At 43.1% G+C, this 20705-nt stretch overlaps 1 protein-coding gene across 2 annotated transcripts; it reads right to left on the minus strand.

Moving 5' to 3' along the window:
• Window positions 1–1180: 1180 nt before the first annotated feature.
• si:dkey-193c22.1 (uncharacterized protein LOC567837 homolog) lies at window positions 1181–10829 on the minus strand. 2 transcript variants are annotated; one of them, XM_061673442.1, is made up of 8 exons: window positions 10781–10829; window positions 9362–9511; window positions 9156–9276; window positions 8021–8239; window positions 7805–7888; window positions 6516–6657; window positions 4870–5032; window positions 1181–4796 (listed from the first exon to the last, which is right to left on the minus strand). In XM_061673442.1, exons 1-8 carry the CDS (start codon window positions 10792–10794, stop codon window positions 4562–4564), a joined length of 1128 nt encoding a protein of 375 aa, XP_061529426.1. In that variant the 5' UTR covers window positions 10795–10829; the 3' UTR covers window positions 1181–4561. The 2 variants fall into 2 exon arrangements, with proteins under 2 accessions (XP_061529426.1, XP_061529427.1); XM_061673443.1 differs by lacking the exon at window positions 10781–10829 and adding an exon at window positions 10483–10601.
• Between the last annotated feature and the right edge of the window lie 9876 nt (window positions 10830–20705).

The raw sequence follows: 20705 nt of genomic DNA on the forward strand, positions 1-20705 counted from the left end.
TGCTGTCGTGAACGCGCATACCAAAATAACACCACAGAGAAACGTCAGAGGTGATTTATTTTTATATTTAACAACTTCTAACAATAGGCAGTGGCTATTCTTATATAATACAACAATAGTGATAATCGTACAGCTAATTTCTCGATTTTATTTTATTTTATTTATTTTTTGCTAACTGGTCACCTGTTGCCAAGCAGAGTTCACTGGGCTCAATAATTTGAAACCCGTAACCAATGAAAGAAAATGTGATTTGGTAACCACGCCCACTAAGATGTTTGAACGGAAAGGAACAATAAAGCAAAGAAACAGGAAGTCAGACAAGCTCTAATTAAATTTATTGTCGAGGAAAAACTTTAATCACTTTAAAGGTATGGAAGTTTTCAAAATGCTATCGAGATTTAGATTCAGCCTCACTTCATGTCCCTGCCACCTTCCGTCTGCACAAAGAAATGCCCCCAGCCTCACGCAACGAAAAAGAATCACGAGCACCAGTTACACAAAATGTGGCTGGTTTTATGTTGTAATTTTTGGAAAGTACAATCAATTAAAATGTAAGAGATGTGATTAAATTACCTGGCGATCCGGTGAGAACGGTGATGTCACCGTTCGTTCCTACACCGGTACTTTTCCAAGCCCAGCAATAATGAAGCCATGCGTGTATAGCGCATCACCGTTAATCACCGATAAGCGTACCCTTGATTTGAAGTATAGAGCTGTCCAAGTCCTTCTTTATAACTTGTTGCCAACTGGAGTTAAGATGGCCAAGAAACTAGTGTAGTCTCCGTTAGCACAAGGCTGATCTGTTCCCTTGTGAGTATGAGCAAATGATAGACAGACTATTCGGTTATGCGTCCTGTCTATACACCCGCTGATTGGCTATTCTTGTTTTGCCGTGCCCAGGTGTAAAATAATAATTAAAATCAAACTCGAGGCATTAGAAGGGGCCAGAAACTGATGATTTTTCAAAAGATAGTTTAAAAACATATTCTGCTGTCAGGTCATAGAGACAGTTTTAACATATATGACAAAAAGTGTTTTTAACAGCAAATACCAGCTTTAATAAATTATATTGAAATTAAATTGGGTTCAGCTCCAGCTCCCCGCAACTTAAATAAAATAAATACATTAATTATATGATAAAAGAAAATACAACTATAGGGATTATGAGACCTTATTTATTGATGCACATTAATTTCACAATCTGTAAAAAATAAATAAATAAATAAATAAATACAAATGCAGTCCTGGTCAACATTCATGGATCAATGATTTATTTATTAGAGTAGGTCTACAAACATAGTTTCATGTTTCAAACGCTCCACCATCATCCCAGTACCCAAGAAACCTGCAATCTCGGGACTGAATGACTACAGGCCTGTCGCCTTGACATCTGTGGTCATGAAGTCCTTTGAAGGCATCGTGCTGGACCACCTCAAGAGCGTCACAAGTCCCTTGCTGGACCCCCTGCAGTTTGCCTACCGAGCAAACAGGTCTGAGGATGATGCAGTCCACATCGGACTGCACTTCATCCTAGAACACCTCGACGGCGCGGGGACCTACGCGAGGGTCCTGTTCGTGGAATTCAGCTCTGAGTTCCACACCATCATCCCCGAACTTCTCTCTTCCAAGCTTCTCCAGCTCAGCCTCTCGCCTGCCATCTGCCAGTGGATTTACAGCTTCCTGACGGGCAGGACACAGCAGGTGAGGCTGGAGGACACCACCTCATCTACACGCACAAGCACCGGGGCGCCCCAAGGTTGTGTCCTCTCTCCGCTGCTCTTCTCTCTCTACACGAACGACTGCACTTCAATGCACCCAGCTGTCAAACTCCTGAAGTTTGCAGATGACACCACAGTCATCGGCCTCATCAAATACAGTGACAAGTCTGCGTATCGATAGGAAGTGGAGCGGCTGGAGCTGTGGAGCGGCCGACACAACCTGGAGCTGAACACGCTCAAGACTGTAGAGATGATTGTGGACTTCAGGAGGCATCCTTCACCACAGCTGCCCCTCACGTTGTCCAGCTGCCTTGTGTCAAATGTCAAGACCTTCAAGTTCCTGGGAATTACAGGACCTCTCAGGACCTGAAGTGGGAGCTCAACATCAACACCATCCTCAAAAAGGCCCAGCAGAGGATGTACTTCCTGCAGCTTCTGAGGAAGCACGGCCTGCCACAGGAGCTGTTGAGGCAGTTCTACACAGCGGTCATCGAATCAGTCCTGTGTTTTTCCATCCCAATCTGGTTTGGTGCTGCTTCAAAGAAGGACAAACTCCGACTGCAACAGACAATCAAAACTGCTGAAAAGCTTGTCGGCACCCTCCTAGCCACCCTTGAGGACTTTCACGCTGCCAGAACTAAGACAAGAGCATGCAAAATCCTCTTGGACCCTCCACATCCTGGTCACCAGCTCTTCCAGCTCCGTCCCTAAGGTAGGCGCTACCGAACAATGTAAAGTAAAACTAGCAGACATTCCAACAGCTTCTTCCCTCTTGCCATTAACTTATTAAACAGTTAACTTACAATTCCATTGCAACATGCTGCCAATTTTTCTGTCTTGAGTTTGTTGTCACATTTCTGTCGGGCAAAATTATACATTACTCATGCACTCACTGTAGTAGTCTCGCCACGCTGCACTATTTGCATATCTGTTGTTGACCAATACTGGCCACTGATGCGCCTTAGTAGCATCTGCACCATTTGCAAAATCGACTGAGTAGTATCTTCAACATTTGCACAATCAACATTGTCCCAGATTATTGCAATGCTAGTTACTTTAAACTGCATACATTTCTTGAACTCTCAGGGCACTTTGCACAAAGGTCATTGCACCGGACTATTGCTCTATTAATCATTCAAACTGCTCTAATTGCTCGAGGACTCTGCACCTTTTTGAACAATTGTCAAAAAAATAAAAAAAAATAAAGAATTGTACCTGGCATTACCAGATTACTAGCAACCTTTTATTGCTCAGTGACATTTTTCTCAATGTCTTTGTGTCTCAAAAGTATTCTCTGTCAACTGACTGTCTGTACTAGAGCGGCTCCAACTACCGGAGACAAATTCCTTGTGTTTTTGACATACTTGGCAAAATAAAGATGATTCTGATAGCGACCCTTACTACTTCATGTTTTTGTCCAACATTACACAAACCTTAGGTACATTTATTTATTCAACAATTCAAATATGAGCTTTATTCATTGTATCTTGTCCATCCATCCATCCATTTTCTGAGCCACTTCTCCTCACTAGGGTCACGGGCGTGCTGGAGCCTAGCCCAGCTATCATCGGGGAGGAGGCGGGGTACACCCTGAACTGGTCGCCAGCCAATCGTAGGGCACATACAACCAAACAACCATTCGCACTCACATTCACACCTATGGGCAATTTAGAGTCTCCAATTCATGCATGTTTTTGGGATGTGGGAGGAAACCGTAGTGCCCGGAGAAAACCCACGCAGGCACGGGGAGAACATGCAAACTCCACACAGGCGGGGCCGGGGATTGAACCACGGTCCTCAGAACTGTGAGGCTGACGCTCAAACCAGTCGTCCACCGTGCCGCCCATTGTATCTTGTATAGTGCCTTAAGTAATTAAGGTACACAGACATCCATCCATCCATCCATTATCTGAGCCGCTTCTCCTCATGAGGGTCGCGGGCGTGCTAGAGCCTATCCCAGCTATCATCGGGCAGGAGGCGGGGTACACCCTGAACTGGTTGCCAGCCAATCGCAGGGCACATAGAAACAAACAACCATTTGCACTCACAGTCATGCCTACGGGCAATTTAGAGTCTCCAATTAATGCATGTTTTTGGGACGTGGGAGGAAACCGGAGTGCTCGGAGAAAACCCACGCAGGCACAGGGAGAACATGCAAACTCCACACAGGCGGGGCCGGGGATTGAACCTGGCTCCTCAGAACTGTGAGGCTGACGCTCTAACCAGTCGGCCACCGTGCCGCCGGTACACAGACAGTCTCACCATAATCAGAAGTATATTTAGATGAACTAAATTTCAGAGATTTACTTTCATCCTACATGCAAGGAAAACAATGTTTGTAGGTTTAAACTGTGGACTCAATAAATACTGAAAATAAAGTGCATGGGACAACATTTGAATTTAGAAACACGTACTTGGTCGGTGTGTTCATACCATATGTATCTATCCATCCAGCCATCCATTTTCTGTACTTCTTGTGCTTATCCTAATTGGGGTAACAGGTGAGCTGGGGCCTATCCCAGCTGATTGAGCGGGAGGCAGGGTACACCCTGAACTGGTCACCAGCCAATCGCAGGGCAGATACAGTACAGACAAGCTATTCATAATTCAGGACCAGCACTATACTAATTACATTTCAGGATGAAAACCAGAGCATATATTGCACTTTTACTTGACAGTATTGGGGTTGAATCAATAACAGATATACTCGTAATTTAGCATGAATTATGTAAAACGAATGGAATACTGATTGATAAAATACAAAGCCACATATAAGCTATAATATAAAAATATTAAAAACCAGTAAAATTTAAAAAATAGTCTTCCAATCACCGGATGTGAGGTTAGCTGATGTCCACAAGTTTCCTATATTCGTGTTTAATGCAGCTGTAGATGGCGTGATAGAAGCGTCGCTCGGCCGCCATGAGGTCAGTGATCATCTCCATGTGGTCGACCTCGGACAACACATACAGAGACGCCTTCACGGACAGTGAGGTGAGGCGCTCAGAGAACTTGGCGGAAGCTTCTGCCGGAACCATGACGTCACTGGTCCCGTGGATCAAAGTAAATGGAGGCACTCTGGAAGGAGGAAAAAGGAGTCTTACAAATAGGTGTTGTCATTTTAATAAGATATCACGTATTAGCTGCTCGCCTGCTCAGTTTGTCCTGGTCGAATGTCTCCAACCAGTGCGTGGGTGAATAGTATGGGAAGTTCTCCACTCCATTCATGGCTTTATGCATGGCCGAGACATATTCCACTCCTCGTTTCTGCTCGTACTCGTAATGCTCCATGATGTTATACACACCACTGAGTCCTGCTCAAAAAAAAAAAAAAAAAAAAAACAGTCATAAATAATTTCCATCAATAGATTCAATAGCGATTGAAATTTTTCCACATTTGTAATAATAGTAAACACATCTAGTGACATTCTCAATTTTCCTAATTACACGTAAAAAGGCATTAACCGCTGTTAATATTAATACCTTACCTAACAACCAAATATGTGATGTAACACAAACGTGATTTGCAATGCAGACTCACCTTTTTAACATTCATGAAAAAAAGACTAATTGCTTGTTTAAAAATGCAGTAAACCCCTGCTATTCAAGGCTTTCTGTGAAGAGTGAAAAAACACAATTGATGGCTCCCAAAAATATTTCCTTTATAAAGTTTAAACTGTAAATATACCAAAAAAAAACTATGATCACAAACCAGTTTCATACAATTTCAAACTCATCTTACAACATTACCCTTAAAAACAAATGGCTTGCAGATTATTTGATTTTTTAAAAAATCCACCAGAAGTGTATATATACAGGATATGCACATGTGACAAAGACCTCGATAACTTCCACTATCAACCCAGACTAAATTTAGCTCCTCCCTGACATACAAAGCTTGTCTCTCAATTGCAATGGATCACTTCAACATCCTTCCTTGACACAGATAAATACTTTCCTATTTAACCAGGACTTTAGCGGCATCTTAGAGCGTTACAAAAAGAGCACAAAAAATGTGAATACATGAGTTTATTAGCGAATAGCTGAGGATAGATTCCACAGAAAAAACACAAATAGGTAAATTTGCAAACTGCGACTCGTGAATAGGCAGGGGTTCACTTTGGTTGGGTCTCTGGAGTGCCTGGCCACCAATCAAGTGTGAAATTTTATAACCAAGTATTTTTTTTCTTCTTTTTTTTATGTGCAATTCACATTGTACATAATGGATAAGGCATTAATATATTCATTTTAAAAAGCATTAATAGCCTTTGTGCATCTTCACTTAAACAGTTAGCATTTTGTGACATACAGTGTATTAATACATTAGATTCATGGCTGTACTTTTATGAGCTTAGACCAGCTGACTAGGAATAAGACAAATATTATTTGTACTACTCTTAGTTTTGGAAGTGTTCGAATTGTTCAAATTAAATGAAGAAACCTCGAGAGAGAGAGAGAAATATTTCATCTATCTCCCTTCACCAAAACCCTCCTCTGTTTGGGTACACGATGACCCATTTAATTCTTATTCATCTCTGGCCACATTTGCCACGTTTTTCACCCACTTATTATAACTCAAAGTTTTGCCACTTAAAGATCATCAGATTGGCCATTTGACACACAGTGAGTACACTGAGCGTTGCACACATACGTAGGTAAGCAATGTTGTGCGTGGACGCAGATTCACCACGCTTTATGCGTCCCTGATCATTTTTGTGCATCTAGGACGCGGGACGCACATCAATCATGATCCCTGTACAGTATCAACCTGTTTGTAACAAACAATGAGATTCTCACCGATGACTCCTTTGATCATCGACGCCAGGTCCTGCTGCTTGCTCGCCTCAATAAAAAGCTCTTCCCTTGCATCGATGAGAAACAGCGTGGTCAGTGCACACAAATGTGCACCTGCCGAATGGCCAATTAAAACGATGTTGTCCTGCAAATGACAGAAATAAAATGCGCACATTTTTCCCACTGACTTAGTGTTGAAGACACAAGAGAGAAATCTCATTTCTTTAACATTGTTAATAAGTTTTCCACTTTGAATAGGACTTTTGAGAAACAAGTTATGCTAAACGCGACTCTGAAAATCAGCCGAATTTGCAAGTTCATGCTGATTTGCTTTAGCTAGTCACAACTGTATAACTAACAGAGTTGGATGAGACTGCAAATAGGGGGGATCCCTTGAGATAACAAACAACCACAATGACTGCTGATGAGAAGTAGCAATACAGGGTTGTAGTCATTCTTCTGTTTTGCGTGCAGAACACAACATGTAGTTCAAGAGGTTCATCTTTTATCATCGGTCTAGTTCTGAAAAGGTTTCTGTGAGCGAGTCATTCTGCACTTCAGCGCTACTGTTACATAACAGTGGGGCTAATATACGAAATAACTGCACCCACATGGAAATTCTTCACCCACGACATGAACAGCTGGGCGAGGGCAAAGAAATAGAGCCACTTTCAAGCGACGGCCAGACGTCGGAAACACTGTCACATCCTCCATGGGCGCAACGCCACAGCTATCATGCCAAATCCAAAAGGTAAGCAGAGTTGCGTCGAGTGTTGGATGCACAGATTATCGTTAGCAAAAAGCGTAAAGATACAGAGCGTGAAAATGCTGTAATCCTGTAATTTTTAAGACTAAGGGTATTTCGAAAGTATGTCATACATACGTTAAGACACCAGGAAACTGAACGCCTATAGGAAAACAAAAACAAAAAGCATGTCTCCTTTAAAACAATGGTTGTACCGTTTATACAGGTTTGAATTAGTTGCAGTTTGACCTTGGATTATTTCTATTTGCATTTTTCTTATGGGAAATTTTGTTTTGTTTTGACAATTTATGATTTATCAAAAAGGTTGATGAAACTGTAATATACCAACTTCTTACACTGGGTGGCGCAGCAGTGCTTATTTTGCTTTCATCCGTGGGCGGAGAATAAAATCCAATAGGTGTTCGGTTGATAGATTATGGCTGGTTATGACTACTATTCAAAGTGGAACAGCTGCAGAAGTAAACTCATTGAGGGGAAATGAGTCTGCTTGTTGTGACGAGTAACATCAATGTTTGATTTTTCTCACTTTGTCAAAGTTAAATTGGGGTCCACTCTCTTGAGCCCAAATCAGGCAGTCTGCAATATCTTGTACCATTCCTAAAACGTTCATCTGTCAATCAGAAGAAATGTGTGATTAGTAACATAGATTATTAATTATTATTATTTTTTTAAGTCATGTTTTAACTCACTTAACTATTCATATTTCAGTCTTGGAGAGCAGGGAAAAATTTGGAGCTCTAACCTTTGGATAGGTAGTGTAGTCAGGACAAACGACAGTTGCATTGAGTTCTTCAGTCAGGTGTCGGGCCAGCAGACAGTAAACGTATCGTTCTCCGGAGGACCAAGCACCGCCGTAGACAAATAACACCAGTGGCGGTGGCGCAGCCATATCTCCAGACTTTGCCAACCCGGGAGGGTGGTACAAGTCAAGCTTGTTCCCACGCCGACCGAACGCGATGCCCTTCAAAGTGAGACGACCACAGAAGCGTTTCCCGATGACCAAAAGAGGTAAATAATATATATGTAGGGATGCCTTGAGTGACCCAACTTAAGAGTTGTTGTTTTTTTTTTAAAGATACGAGCAGTGGTTCGGACAATTTGTTTTTTTTTGCTTTGACAATTCTGTTCATTACCTTTATGGACAGAATTTCCAGGCTGAGGGTCGTGACCGAAAGAACAAGATAATGGATACAAGTAGCTGAAATGAGTTTCCTCTGCAGATAGTGTGAGAAACTCGGTCATCCGGGAGGGGCTCAGAGTTGAACCCCTGGTCCTCCGCATCGAGAGGTGCCAGATGAGGTGGCTTGAGCAGCTGGTTATGATAACCCCCGGACACCTCCCAGGTGAGATGTTCCGGGCACGTCCTACCGGGAGGGGATCCCGGGGACGACCCAAGGGACACTGGAGAGACTACGTCTCTTGGGTGGCTTGGGAATGCCTCAGGATCATCCCGGAAGAGGCTTCCCTGCTTAAGCTGCTGACCATGCGACCCGACCTCGGATAAGCAGAGGAAAATGGATCGATGGATGGTTGTTTTGGGGATGTGGGAGGAAACCTAAATACCCGGAGAAAACCCACAAAGGCGTGACGAGAACATATAAAGTCCACACAGGCGATGCCGGATTTGAATCCGGGTCCTAAGAACGGTGAGTTGGCCACCATGCACTTGCAAGTCTAAGCAAAATAACAGCCTATCTCGAATAACTCATAAGTCGGGTCAATCGTATCTCAAGGCACAACTCTAGTTGTTTTTCTTTGCACAAACAAGTGGTTAGTGTGTCTGCTTCACAGTTGAAAGGCTCCAAAGTCACAATTTATTTCTATTTTTCAAGAATGTTTAAAAAAAATAAATACAAAATCAAAGATAGAAAACACACCTTTTCATAATGCATTCTGTTCTTGTCATTTTCATACCATGACTTCAGCTGTAAGTAAAGTCTCCCATATTGCAGGCATTTCAGTGACTCCAACACAGCTCTTGTAATGCAGTAAATCCGTCTGGTTGAGATGGAAAGTGTCATGTCAGATGGAATCAAACTTTTGTTTCTTCAGAGCAAACGACTTCTTTTGCTCATCAAGTTACCTTGGTTTTACAGCCTCTAAGTATTTTTTATATCCAGGTTTGCTGGGCCAGCCAAGCATCAACTGGGCAGCCAGAGAGATGGAGTATGGGAGACCCACAAACATGACACCCACAGCCACTGGCAACCACAAGTGGTACTTGAACCCTGACCTTCAAAAAAAAAAATAGAAAAATTGGTAAAATAATATGTCACTAGTAAAGTTAGTAAAGTCATCAGTAATGTTTTTCAAACTTAAATGGCTCTTTAAAAACATTTTTTTTTTTTTTTTTACACTAATAGGAACAAAACGTCAACCAGTTCAGGGTGTACCCCGCCTCCTGCCCGATGACAGCTGGGATAGGCTCCAGCACGCCCGCGACCCTAGTGAGGAGAAGCGGCTCAGAAAATGGATGGATGGATGGAGGAACAAAACGTTAACTAAAATTTAAAACCCCAGATACCAAACAGCATCAGAGCTATTTTATTGGACGTTTAAGAAGGGTACACACATACCGGTAATCAGGCATAATTATTTCCCTTTCCCCCCTTTTCCAATAAAAATCTGCAAATGTCTGGTTGTCAGAGGGCTCTGAAAGAATAGTGATTATCCTGTGGTGTGGAGTGTGTTTTGTGAGTTGCAACATCAGACACAGAAAAATTCCTAGTTGTGAATGTACCTTTCACCAACAATGGCATTAAAACAGGTTTTGATAGTGTTCAAACTGTGCATAATGTTACAGTGTCTTACAATAATATTAAATATACTTTTTTCCGTATAAAGCCTCTGCCACGTTTTTGATGAACACTTGGGCCTACTACGCTACTCAATTTTAATGTTGCTCACGTGTCTCAAAACTGATAGATTAATAGGGAAAAATATAATGTTTGACTCTTAGCATTCCCCCAATCAAACACTTGCTAAAAGCAGTGAAACTACTACCCACGCTTTAAACATAATATAAATTATATATATTCTATATATATAATATAAAGTATTACATTCTTTTAAAACGAGTTATTCTGTTACTAAACGAGGACAACAATCCTATAGTTCCCGTTCCGAGATGTAACGTTGCTAGTTTCCCCTTATTTTGACGGGCAAATGGTCGAAAATACTGTGAAACACAACACGATAACATACATTGATGCAGTTACAATTAAGAGTCCCAGTCGATCTCCGAATTGCCGTGGACGTGCTGAAGTAAGTTAATAGATCGCGCTCCTTGTCCTCGAGAGGCCATTCAGGTACCGCACTGTTAAACGAAGATCAACGTTGTAAAACGAGAGCACATCACTTCCGGGTTTAACATCGAAACGTATATGTCAAATTTATAAGGACCTGGCGACAAAGAGTTTGTATTGTGCATTCTTTGGCCTCTGCGTCAATTAATGTTGTATTATGAAAAATATTATAAACACATTTTTGTCATTTTCAATACCTTAATTGTGGCATATAGAGGGTGTTCGTACGGCTACAGATTTCCGTGTGAGAGGATTAACTATTGTTCCCAATGTATTTGCTTTGGCAATAACCCGGAAGAACATGACTTTTCTAGTGGTCGAGTTAATTATATTTTGAGCGTTATGTTTTCGTTTTACTGTCAAATAAATGTGGTGCGTCGCATTTTTTTTAACTATTAACGTCAGTATACTTTGCAAACAAAAACGCTGCTGGGTAGCACTATGTCCAGCAGAGGGAGCGGGAAGGCCGTATTTACAGTGCCCGCCACAGTTTCACAGGTATAGTTTTACCCAACACTGCACATGTGCAGAAGAAAAGAAAAATGACTAGTGCTTCAAGGTGTGAAAATAAACTATACAGACTTCAGAATGAGGTTCAGGCTTTGTTTTATGTACGTTGAGAAGATGCTGGCAAGTTGTCATTCAAAAGTCAACATATGACTTGGTCACATTTCTTTGACCCCCTCATATTAGATCAACAAATTACTATCTTTAACCTCCAGCATTCATAATGTAGTCCTGGTCTGCTTTCATTGGCCTTGTAACATGGAACCTCTCTGTGCAAAATCACAAAAAGCAGTACCAATCCAAAGGTCATTGTTATGTTTGGCCCCTGGGAGCGTAGCTTCCAAACCTGAGTGCGTGTGTGGTTCCTTCTCCATCTGTTACGATGTGGGGAGTTCCAGGTGTTTTTTTCAACTGCCACAATAGAAATTCAGCTGCTATGTATATATACTGTATAGTGCAAAGTCAGGCTTTCGGCTGACAGCCTGAAGCCGAGTCAGCCCCTTTTCAATTCAGCGGTATGATTTCACAACAGTTGCCCCGCACTTGTTTAGGAATTATATGATCCTTACCGGAATGATTGTATTCACAGTGGTGCTGAGATAATAACTGTGAACAATCCTACATTGCGTGTCGGTACACTGGGAGCCCTTGAAACATGTAATGGTGGAAAAAGTGGGCTCGATTAAAGAACATTTCACTGAGATGGTAGTGAAGTGAGGAATAATAATAATGGAGGTGGTGGTGGTGTAAATTAGACACTGACGGGAACTCTCAGCCTCCTTCCACTTTATCCAAGAACTTCCATCCATTCATTTTCCATACCGCTTATCCTCACTAAGGTCACGGGTGGACATAATGAGGACAAGTGACATCGAAAATGGATGGATGGATTTTGGTTTGGTTGAATTTTTGTTCTGGTTGTTTTGTTTTTTTAACCGATAGACATATTGGTCAACTTCAGCACATTCATGGGGAATCCTTTTACTGTAGGTTGTCGAAATCGGTCCGTGTGCGACCGGAGTCAGAGTTTGGTCAGCATATCCGGCAGAAAGACTCGTTTCCGGTTGGACTCCGCCAATGCTGCCCTTTGTCACCGATTCTGTTCATAACTTTTATGGACAGAATTTCTAGGCGCAGCCGTGGCGTATATGGGGTCCGGTTTGGTGGCCTCAGTATTGCATCTCTGCTTTTTGCAGATGATGTGTTTCTGTTGGGTTCATCAAGCCATGACCTCCAACTCTCACTGGAGCAGTTCACAGTTGAGTGTGAAGCGGCTGGGATGAGAAGCAGCACCTTCAAATCTGAGACCATGGTCCTCAGTCGGAAAAGGGTGGCGTACACTCTCCGGGTCGAGGATGAGATCCTGCCCCAAGTGGAGGAGTTCAAGTATCTTGGGGTCTTGTTCATGAGTGAGGGAAGAATGGAATGGGAGATCGACAGGCGGATCGGTGCAGCGTCTGCAGTGATGCAGACTTTGTATCGATCTGTTGTGGTAAAGAAGGAGCTAAGCCGGAAGGCGAATGAGTTTCCTCCGCAGGGTGTCCGGGCTCTCCCTTAGAGTAGGGTGAGAAGCTCGGTCATCCGGGAGGATTTCAGACTAGAGCCGCTGCTCCTCCACATCGAGAGGAGCCAGATGAGGTGACTGGGGCATCTGATTCGGATGCCTCCCTGGTGAGGTTTTCCGGGCACATCCCATCGGGAGGAGACCCCGGGGACAACCCAGGACACGCTGGAGAGACTACATCCTTCGGCTGGCCTGGGAACGCCTCGGGATCCCCCCGGAAGAGCTGGATGAAGTGGCTGGGGAGAGGGAAGTCTGGGCGTCCCTGTTAAAGCTACTGCCCCCTCGACCCGACCTCGGATAAGCGGTAGAAAATCGATGGATGGATGTCGAAATCATGAAATCATTGTAAGTAATATGGTATGCAGATTCTATCATCATATTAGGCCTTCTGTGTGGAGTTTGCATGTTCTCCCATTGCTTGTATGTGTTATATACAGGTACACCATCTACCTTCCACATCGAAAAACACGTTAGTGTCATGAACAGATGTAGACTGGACCCAAGAGCAGGCGTAGGCTGAGAGATTGTCATGAACAGTTTGTTGAAAAAGGGAAATGTAGATGGTCCTTGCGGTCCACTGGCGGGTTGTGGAGACAGAGAACGTATGGCAGGCGGTGACAAGGGCAGGCAGCTGGCTTGGCGGTAGGAATTCACTTGGTGACGAACACAGAGGGAAGACTGAGGACAAGGAGATACACGGAGGTCAGAAAGGAGACGAATAATTGTGTAGCTTACGTGGAGACTGGGGAGCCGTTGTACTGCTGGAGAAGCTCTGATACTCTGGCAAAGTTTTCTGGGAAAAGCAGGCATAAATGCAGGTGGTAACGAGGGCTGATTGGTGACAGGTGCGCAGGCTGGCGAAGGTGCTGGAAAGAGAGAGGGGAGGAGAGAGGAAGAGGGCGATAGGGCGCAAAGCGCCAACAGTAGAACTGCAGGATGGCTCATGACAGTTAGGTTAATTGAAGACTGCATATTGACTATGGGTTTGAATGTGAGTGTCAATGGTTGTTGGACTTTGTATCAGTCACATTGATAGATGATTTATACATCACAGTCACTAAGTAGGAACTGAACCTACACTGCCTTCACCGAAGTGAGGTGAGTGAACCACTACACGGTCAGTAACTAGTGCTCTCCATTCTGCCTTAATTGCTTCAAGACACGAGTAATCAATCAATCAATTACTCATCATCCTGAGTCCATTCACACTCACACATAATGTTAACAGTCTTAAAGGAGCAAAAGTGACTTCATAGCTGGCTGCAGTCATGACCCAGAACTGGATAAATGGTAAAATAGAATAAAAAAGTGTAAGAGTTCTTTAATGCACAATTTTTAAAGTTCATATTGAGGCCTGATCGTATCATTAAAGTTAGGTTACAATGCGTGCACACTGGTGTGTTTACTCCCTCCTGTAAAGCCCTTCTGTGACCTACTCCCCCAAGCATGGCACCTCGCCAGTACTGAGAAGTGTCACCTCTGTGTTTCCTCTTCCACAAGGCACAACTCGAGCAGAGTTGCAGTGTAAAGCGGCTGTCAGTGGGCCTGGGACCTCCAGGATACAGAGCCATCTTTTCACGTGAACTTCACAAACACATACCAGGCTTAGAGAGGAGCTCCCTTTGATTCTTGGGGGGATACCATGGAAACTGGCAATGACGGCAGGGTCCGGTTTCTAGGCATCCCAGTGCCCGGAATCACACCCAGACGGAGGAGTTCTGAGGGTAATGTGGTTTTTCATGGAGGCCCTGTGATTTATTCAAGCAAGACAGAGATGCCATTGAGATGTACGGCATGAATAACAACAAGCCAGTGAGGATGTTCAAGCATGCAGGAGAGAGCGGAAATAACTCAGATAAGAGAGTTGGTGGCAAAAGGAACCGAGCAAATAAATGATGGCTAGCAATTGTGCATGGTGGCTCACAGGTCCCGCAGGTTCGGCTGGTTTCAGTGGCGGTTGGTGGAGTCTTCTTTCATCATTGTGTATTAATTTTTTAATCACACTTTACACAACGTCCCAACTTCACATCGATGTCCACAGGGAGATATGGAAGTCACGGTTGAGAGAAACAACTCTTCCCAATCTGCGTTCCTCTACACCATGACAGGTGGGGAATATAGCAGCAGTGTTCTGACACTCAAAGTCATAATCAAGTTGATAAAAGTTCTCTCAAACCACGTCGCTGCGTCTTTAGCACCTTCAAGCACACACCTTAAAAGAAATTAGATAAGAATCAATAAAAGCAAATGAAACAGAAAAGTAAGGACGAGAGAAGTGCTGGTGGTCATGCATGGCAGCGCCCACACAGCTGGCAGCCAAGGGGTCCGTGAAAAATGAATTAGGACCTACTGTACATGTCAAACTTTTAACGAGTCAATAGGTACAGAGTTGTGTGTCCTAGACCGGAAATATGGCACAAAATCAGACAAAAGAGATGAACGAAACTTTACTCATCATTATCTATATGCTATTTATCCTGCTTATCTAAAAATCGATATACATACATTTTGATTTTTTAATCATCAATACTTTTATAAAAATGTTTTTTGTCTTCAAGGAATGTAACGTGATTACCACTGTCAGTGGTGGTGGGGCGGCGCCCTAGCGCCCTCAATTGACCAGCCACCACTGACATCTTTCTTTAGTCCGAGCCCTCCTGCGGGGAGCGAGGTGTCGAGTTGAAGTGAGCACCTCTCTTTCCAGTGAGTCAACAGAAGCTTCCATCAAGGGCTGCTCTCCTTCAAAATAGACATTTACTGACGCATGGATAGTCAGCTGGGATAGGCTCCAGCGCCCCGTGACCCTAACCAGGATAAGCGGTGTTGAAAATGGATGGATGGATGGAGCTCGTAATGTATCAGCTGTGCCACGCAATGCAACATACCATCCGTGCATTAAAATCCTTATTTGCCATCACGAAAGTTCAAAGGTGAAGGTGCTCATGTCATCAGCTTGTTGCATCTTTTGCACTCGCTCCCTACCCCAATGGAAGAGGCTAATGGGACAATGTATTAATAGAATCAAAGTGACGCTTCTTCTGCGGATATTACGTGTCCAAGATCACGACTTTTTACCTAAGGAGAAAATGTTTCTCAGCACATTCTTTGTGTCCTCATTGACTCTGACGTCTAGGAACAAGTTGGTATTCCTGCCTCTTAGGACAACGATGAATATTCAACACAAGAGGCCACGCTGTAGGAGAGCCAGCGCTGGAAATATCCTTGAATAACGCAATGTTTCGCCAGTTAATTTTCATTAAAACACTAACAAGAAAGGACACCTCACCTTGGACTTTCTTTCTGTATTTGTTCATTCACTTTGAGGCCAAGGCTGACCACATGTGTTATAAGCATACAAGACGGCAAAAGTTTTACAGACATTAGATAATTTGCGAAGATCTCTGCCTCACAGCAAGGCGCTGTGCAGCTGCTGCAAATCATTCGACTACAAACGCTGTGCCTCAACTTGTCTCTGTTTATGTCGTTGAATATTTGTCAGAAAATCATGTCCCGTACCATTGAAACGGAACATTAACATCTAACTAATTGCAGAAAAGTGAAACATCTGCCTTTGTCACGATTTCCTGAAGCAGCAGGTTTAGTAATCTCATAAAGCCATCAAAGTGATGCAAATGTGGTCCATCAGAAACTTACTGGACTTTATTAGCATCCCTTGAGATCTGGTTTCAATGTAGGAAAATGGCACGCTTAAACTGCCTCATTAATGTCATATTACACATCAAACATGGATCTTGACAGTTTTATTAGAACTGGACAAGAAGCAAAAAGTAGCTCCCAAGTTAGTGTTTCAAGTTGAGAGTTTCAAGTTGGTGACCAATATGTCATCCATATTTCGCCCAGTCATCTTGGATAAGCTCCAGCTCCTCGCAACCATGAACAGGATGAGCCGTGTAAAACATGGTTGGATGGAAGTCAGGGTTAGGATTTCAATCTAGGGTTTCAAGTCAGTTACAGTTAAGGTTTCAAGGGTAGATTGTTACGGTTTTACAGTTAGGGTTTCAAGTTAGGGTCTCAACTCAAGGTTTCCACATCAGGTGTGGGGTTTCAATTTCATATTAGGGTTACCCTGTACAGGCGGCACGGTGGACGACTGGTTAGAGCGTCAGCCTCACAGGTCTGAGGACCCGGGTTCAATCCTCGGCCCCGCCTGTGTGGAGTTTGCATGTTCTCCCCGTGCCTGCGTGGGTTTTCTCCGGGCACTCCGGTTTCCTCCCACATCCCAAAAACATGCATGAATTGGAGACTCTAAATTGCCCGTAGGCATGACTGTGAGTGCGAATGGTTGTCTGTTTCGATGTGCCCTGCGATTGGCTGGCAACCAGTTCAGGGTGTACCCCGCCTCCTGCCCGATGACAGCTGGGATAGGCTCCAGCACGCCCGCGACCCGAGTGAGGAGAAGCGGCTCAGAAAATGGATGGATGGATGGATGGTTACCCTGTACACACACAAACACACACGCAGACAGGCACACGCAACACCTCTCCACACCTAACTGAGTGAGCAACACAAGTCAGCATTAGAGTAAGCTTAGCAACCAATGTTAGCAAACCTAGCTTCAAAATTGCAGCGGTACAATACGACATAAAACTTGAAATACATAATAGTAACTCAGGCAGACAGCGAGTAAACTTTGAGGAGCTTGACGAGACCGGAAGTCGATGTTTTTTGTTGTTTTTTTTAACTCTATTGAAATCACCAAAGGTGCCGAGTGCATAGAGCCGAGCCGGGATGTGACGTCGGCCAGCTCGGGGTGCTGTCATGTTACACCCCATTATGTTCTATCTATTGCATTTAAAAGAGCACCTGCGCATATCAAACTTTTAACGAAAGTCAGTGGGTGTGGGGTGTGCAGTAAGTTTGAGAAGCCACTTTTTCCACAAATGGACTTAAGGATACTTCTTTTGGCCTTATGAAATATGCTGCGTGTTTCATGTTGTTATTATTACATTTTGAATATAACAACAATAGAGCTGAGCCAATGAGGTCGCGTGTAAAATGAGCACATTGTGCAGCAAGTTGGAGGTGCAGTGGATTTAGTTTGTTTTTTATGTTTTTTAGTTGTGTGTTGATGGCCTAGCACAGTACGGTAATTAAGATTTTGGCAGCTTGTTTTTAACAGATGATTACAAGGTGGGTGACCAGCACAGAACAGAACAGTAGGTCCTGCAGCAGAATCATTGAGGTTGAGAAAACGAATGCATGCACATCTGTCCATCACATGGGTCTGTAAAACAAACTGAATATATTTTTTTAAGGCATGGCACACTCCAAACCACCGCTACAGTAAAATGGCATACGTGTACCTCGGTATTTTTAAATTCAGCACCTTTTGTTTGCTTTGCAGTTCTGAGCGTGCAGTGTCCACAGCTAACATTCTTTCCACAGTTTAGCAGTATCAAATACTCTATGTCTAGCATAGGTAAACGCTCTTTTATTTTTTTGAAATTGCGGTGAGCTAATGTATTTTCTAGATTTTCATGGGAAAATGTGTTTTTAATTCCAGCACAAATAATGGTTCAACCTTCACCTAACTATTCTGGCTCGGCCTGTATGCTGACTCAGGCTGGACCAGGCTCTGCCTTTGTCCTCTGCCTAGATTCTTCACAACACTCCAGGGCAACTAACACCTTTGTGAAGAAAACAGGAGGGGTGATATTGACTCCTGCGCTGTGCACTTTGATGTACTGTACACCGTGAAGGCAAACAATGAGAGACACTTTGGTTGTGGCTCCGATGACATTTAGGTGCACAGTGCAGGGTTTTTGTTAAAAGAGTTGGTGGAACAGGTTGGTTAAGGGGGGGTTGGAGCGTTAAGGGGGGGCGGGGCGGAGGGTGAGAGGCGTGGCCGTGCGTGTGAACAGGTGCGCCATTGGGTGGAGAGCTCAGGTGACATGCAGGAAGTCTCACGGCATCTGGTTGACATGCCGCTGTAGTAGAAGTAGTGGCTATTTTCTCAGAATTTGACTCTTAATGCAAATCCAACATAGGTTACAAAAAGATCCAATAGACGACACATGCCTCTGTTTATCTCTCTGCATCTGAATAGAGATTTAACACAATCCTGTATAAGAATGTTACGAAACCTTAAAAACACAGGTAGCTACTGGATGCAACTCATTATGACACAAGTTCTGGGGTTTTTCTCACCGCTTTGGAATGTCTTCCATGGAAATATACATGTTTGCACAAGACCACACAGAGGACTATTGTACAATACAGTATTATCATAATCCCGCCACACCCCACCCGACTGTACACTAATCTTCCTTGTATATTTTCGATACCACGTGATGAGATCTGAATCAGGGATGCCATACTCATTTTTGTCATTGGCCACATTGTGGTAACATTTTCCCTCAGAGGGCCGTTATGACTGTGAAACCATATACCGGTAAATGTTTAATTGCATCATTATATTATTTCATAAATACAACAAGTTGATGGATAATTAGTTTTTAAGTCAGAAGTCAAGGATAATAGTTTGTTAAACTATTTTTCAAGTTACTGTAAAAAAGGATTTGGTAAAAAAAAAAAAAAAGAAAAAACATTTGCTCAATGTTTATTACATTTAAAATTTCGGTACAGATTTTAGCAAGATATAATATTGTGAGACTTCAGCTCAACGGGGCATCTAAAGTAATGTCTTCTGAATTTTGTTTGACCTTTTGAATTGTGTTGTGGGCCAATAAAACCAAGGATGAAACTTTTTGCCTATAATTACGAAATGTCCTGAATGTTTGGTTCAAACACATCACGGTCATTACCAAAAGAACACCATGCCTACTGTGACGTATGGTGATGGCAGCATCATTCTTTGAGGCTGTTTTTCTCCAGCTGAAAGAAAAGAAAGCATAGTCAGGGTGCGGGGAATTATGAATAGCTCAAAATACCAGCCCGTGTTAGTGCAAATCCTCTAGGCTTCTGCAAGAAAGTAAAATAATTACAATAATATATGTCAGGAAAGCCTACGAAAATATCTGAACTTTATTTGGGGATAATCAGAGGTACTTTAAATGGTGACAGGTGTGTGCTGACTCCCTTTTAACATGAATTTGAATGTGATTTGTCAATCCTGAACCCAGTCACGTCGCTGGTTATGAGAGGATCGGCACACAAGTGCACCCACATTATCTCAGTTGTTTATTTTTCTTCATTCATAGTGGAAAAAGTTTTGAAATTATAGCTCTTGGCCTCATATTTTTGTGTCGCAAAAACCTTTGAAAAGTGGTGTGTAGACGTTTTATATATACTGAAATTCCTACAGCGTATAATCATGGCACAAAAATAAAGAAAAACATGTATTTTATTCTGCATTTTTATTTAATATTAATTAATATTAATATTATATTACAGTTAGGAAATTTAAACTGTTACAGCGTCCCTGTGTTTGACCATAGTGGCTCCGCTGTATTTTCATTCATTTCTTTGAAAACCTCGCGCTAAGGACAGCCATCACTTTCCAAGGCAGCCTGAGATCCAAGCATATAAAGAATGCAGACAGGTTGAGTCTAAAAAGGAGAATAAATGGCTCAATCATGCGCGTCGTGAAGTGGTCATTTCGTGTATGTGTGTGTGTGAGAGAAAAAGAGCAGGCTCCGTTTAATTCACATTTGATGGGTGTGAGAACAAATGCCTCTAATCACCTGGCAGGCTCCCAACTCAGGGTGCCCTCCTTCCCCTTCATCTCATCCATCTCCTGTCCCCCTCTTGTTCCCCCTTCCTTTCATCAAACAACCATTCGCACTCACATTCATAACGTCACTTAGTGGGAATTGAACCCACGCTGCCTGCACCAAAGTCAGGCGAGTGCACCACTACACCATCGGTGACTTATTCTCATAACATGAATTTGTGATTGTAATATTAAGATTTTTTTTCTCGACGGCCGCTTTTTAATTCTCATGGTATTTAGGGGGGCGGCACGGTGGACGACTGGTTAGAGCGTCAGCCTCACAGTTCTGAGGACCCGGGTTCAATCCCCTGCCCCGCCGGTGTGGAGTTTGCTGACTGGGTGTAGTCTGCCTTTCGCC

The sequence above is a fragment of the Phycodurus eques genome, chromosome 3, assembly GCF_024500275.1.
Source record: "Phycodurus eques isolate BA_2022a chromosome 3, UOR_Pequ_1.1, whole genome shotgun sequence".
NCBI lineage: Eukaryota > Metazoa > Chordata > Actinopteri > Syngnathiformes > Syngnathidae > Phycodurus > Phycodurus eques.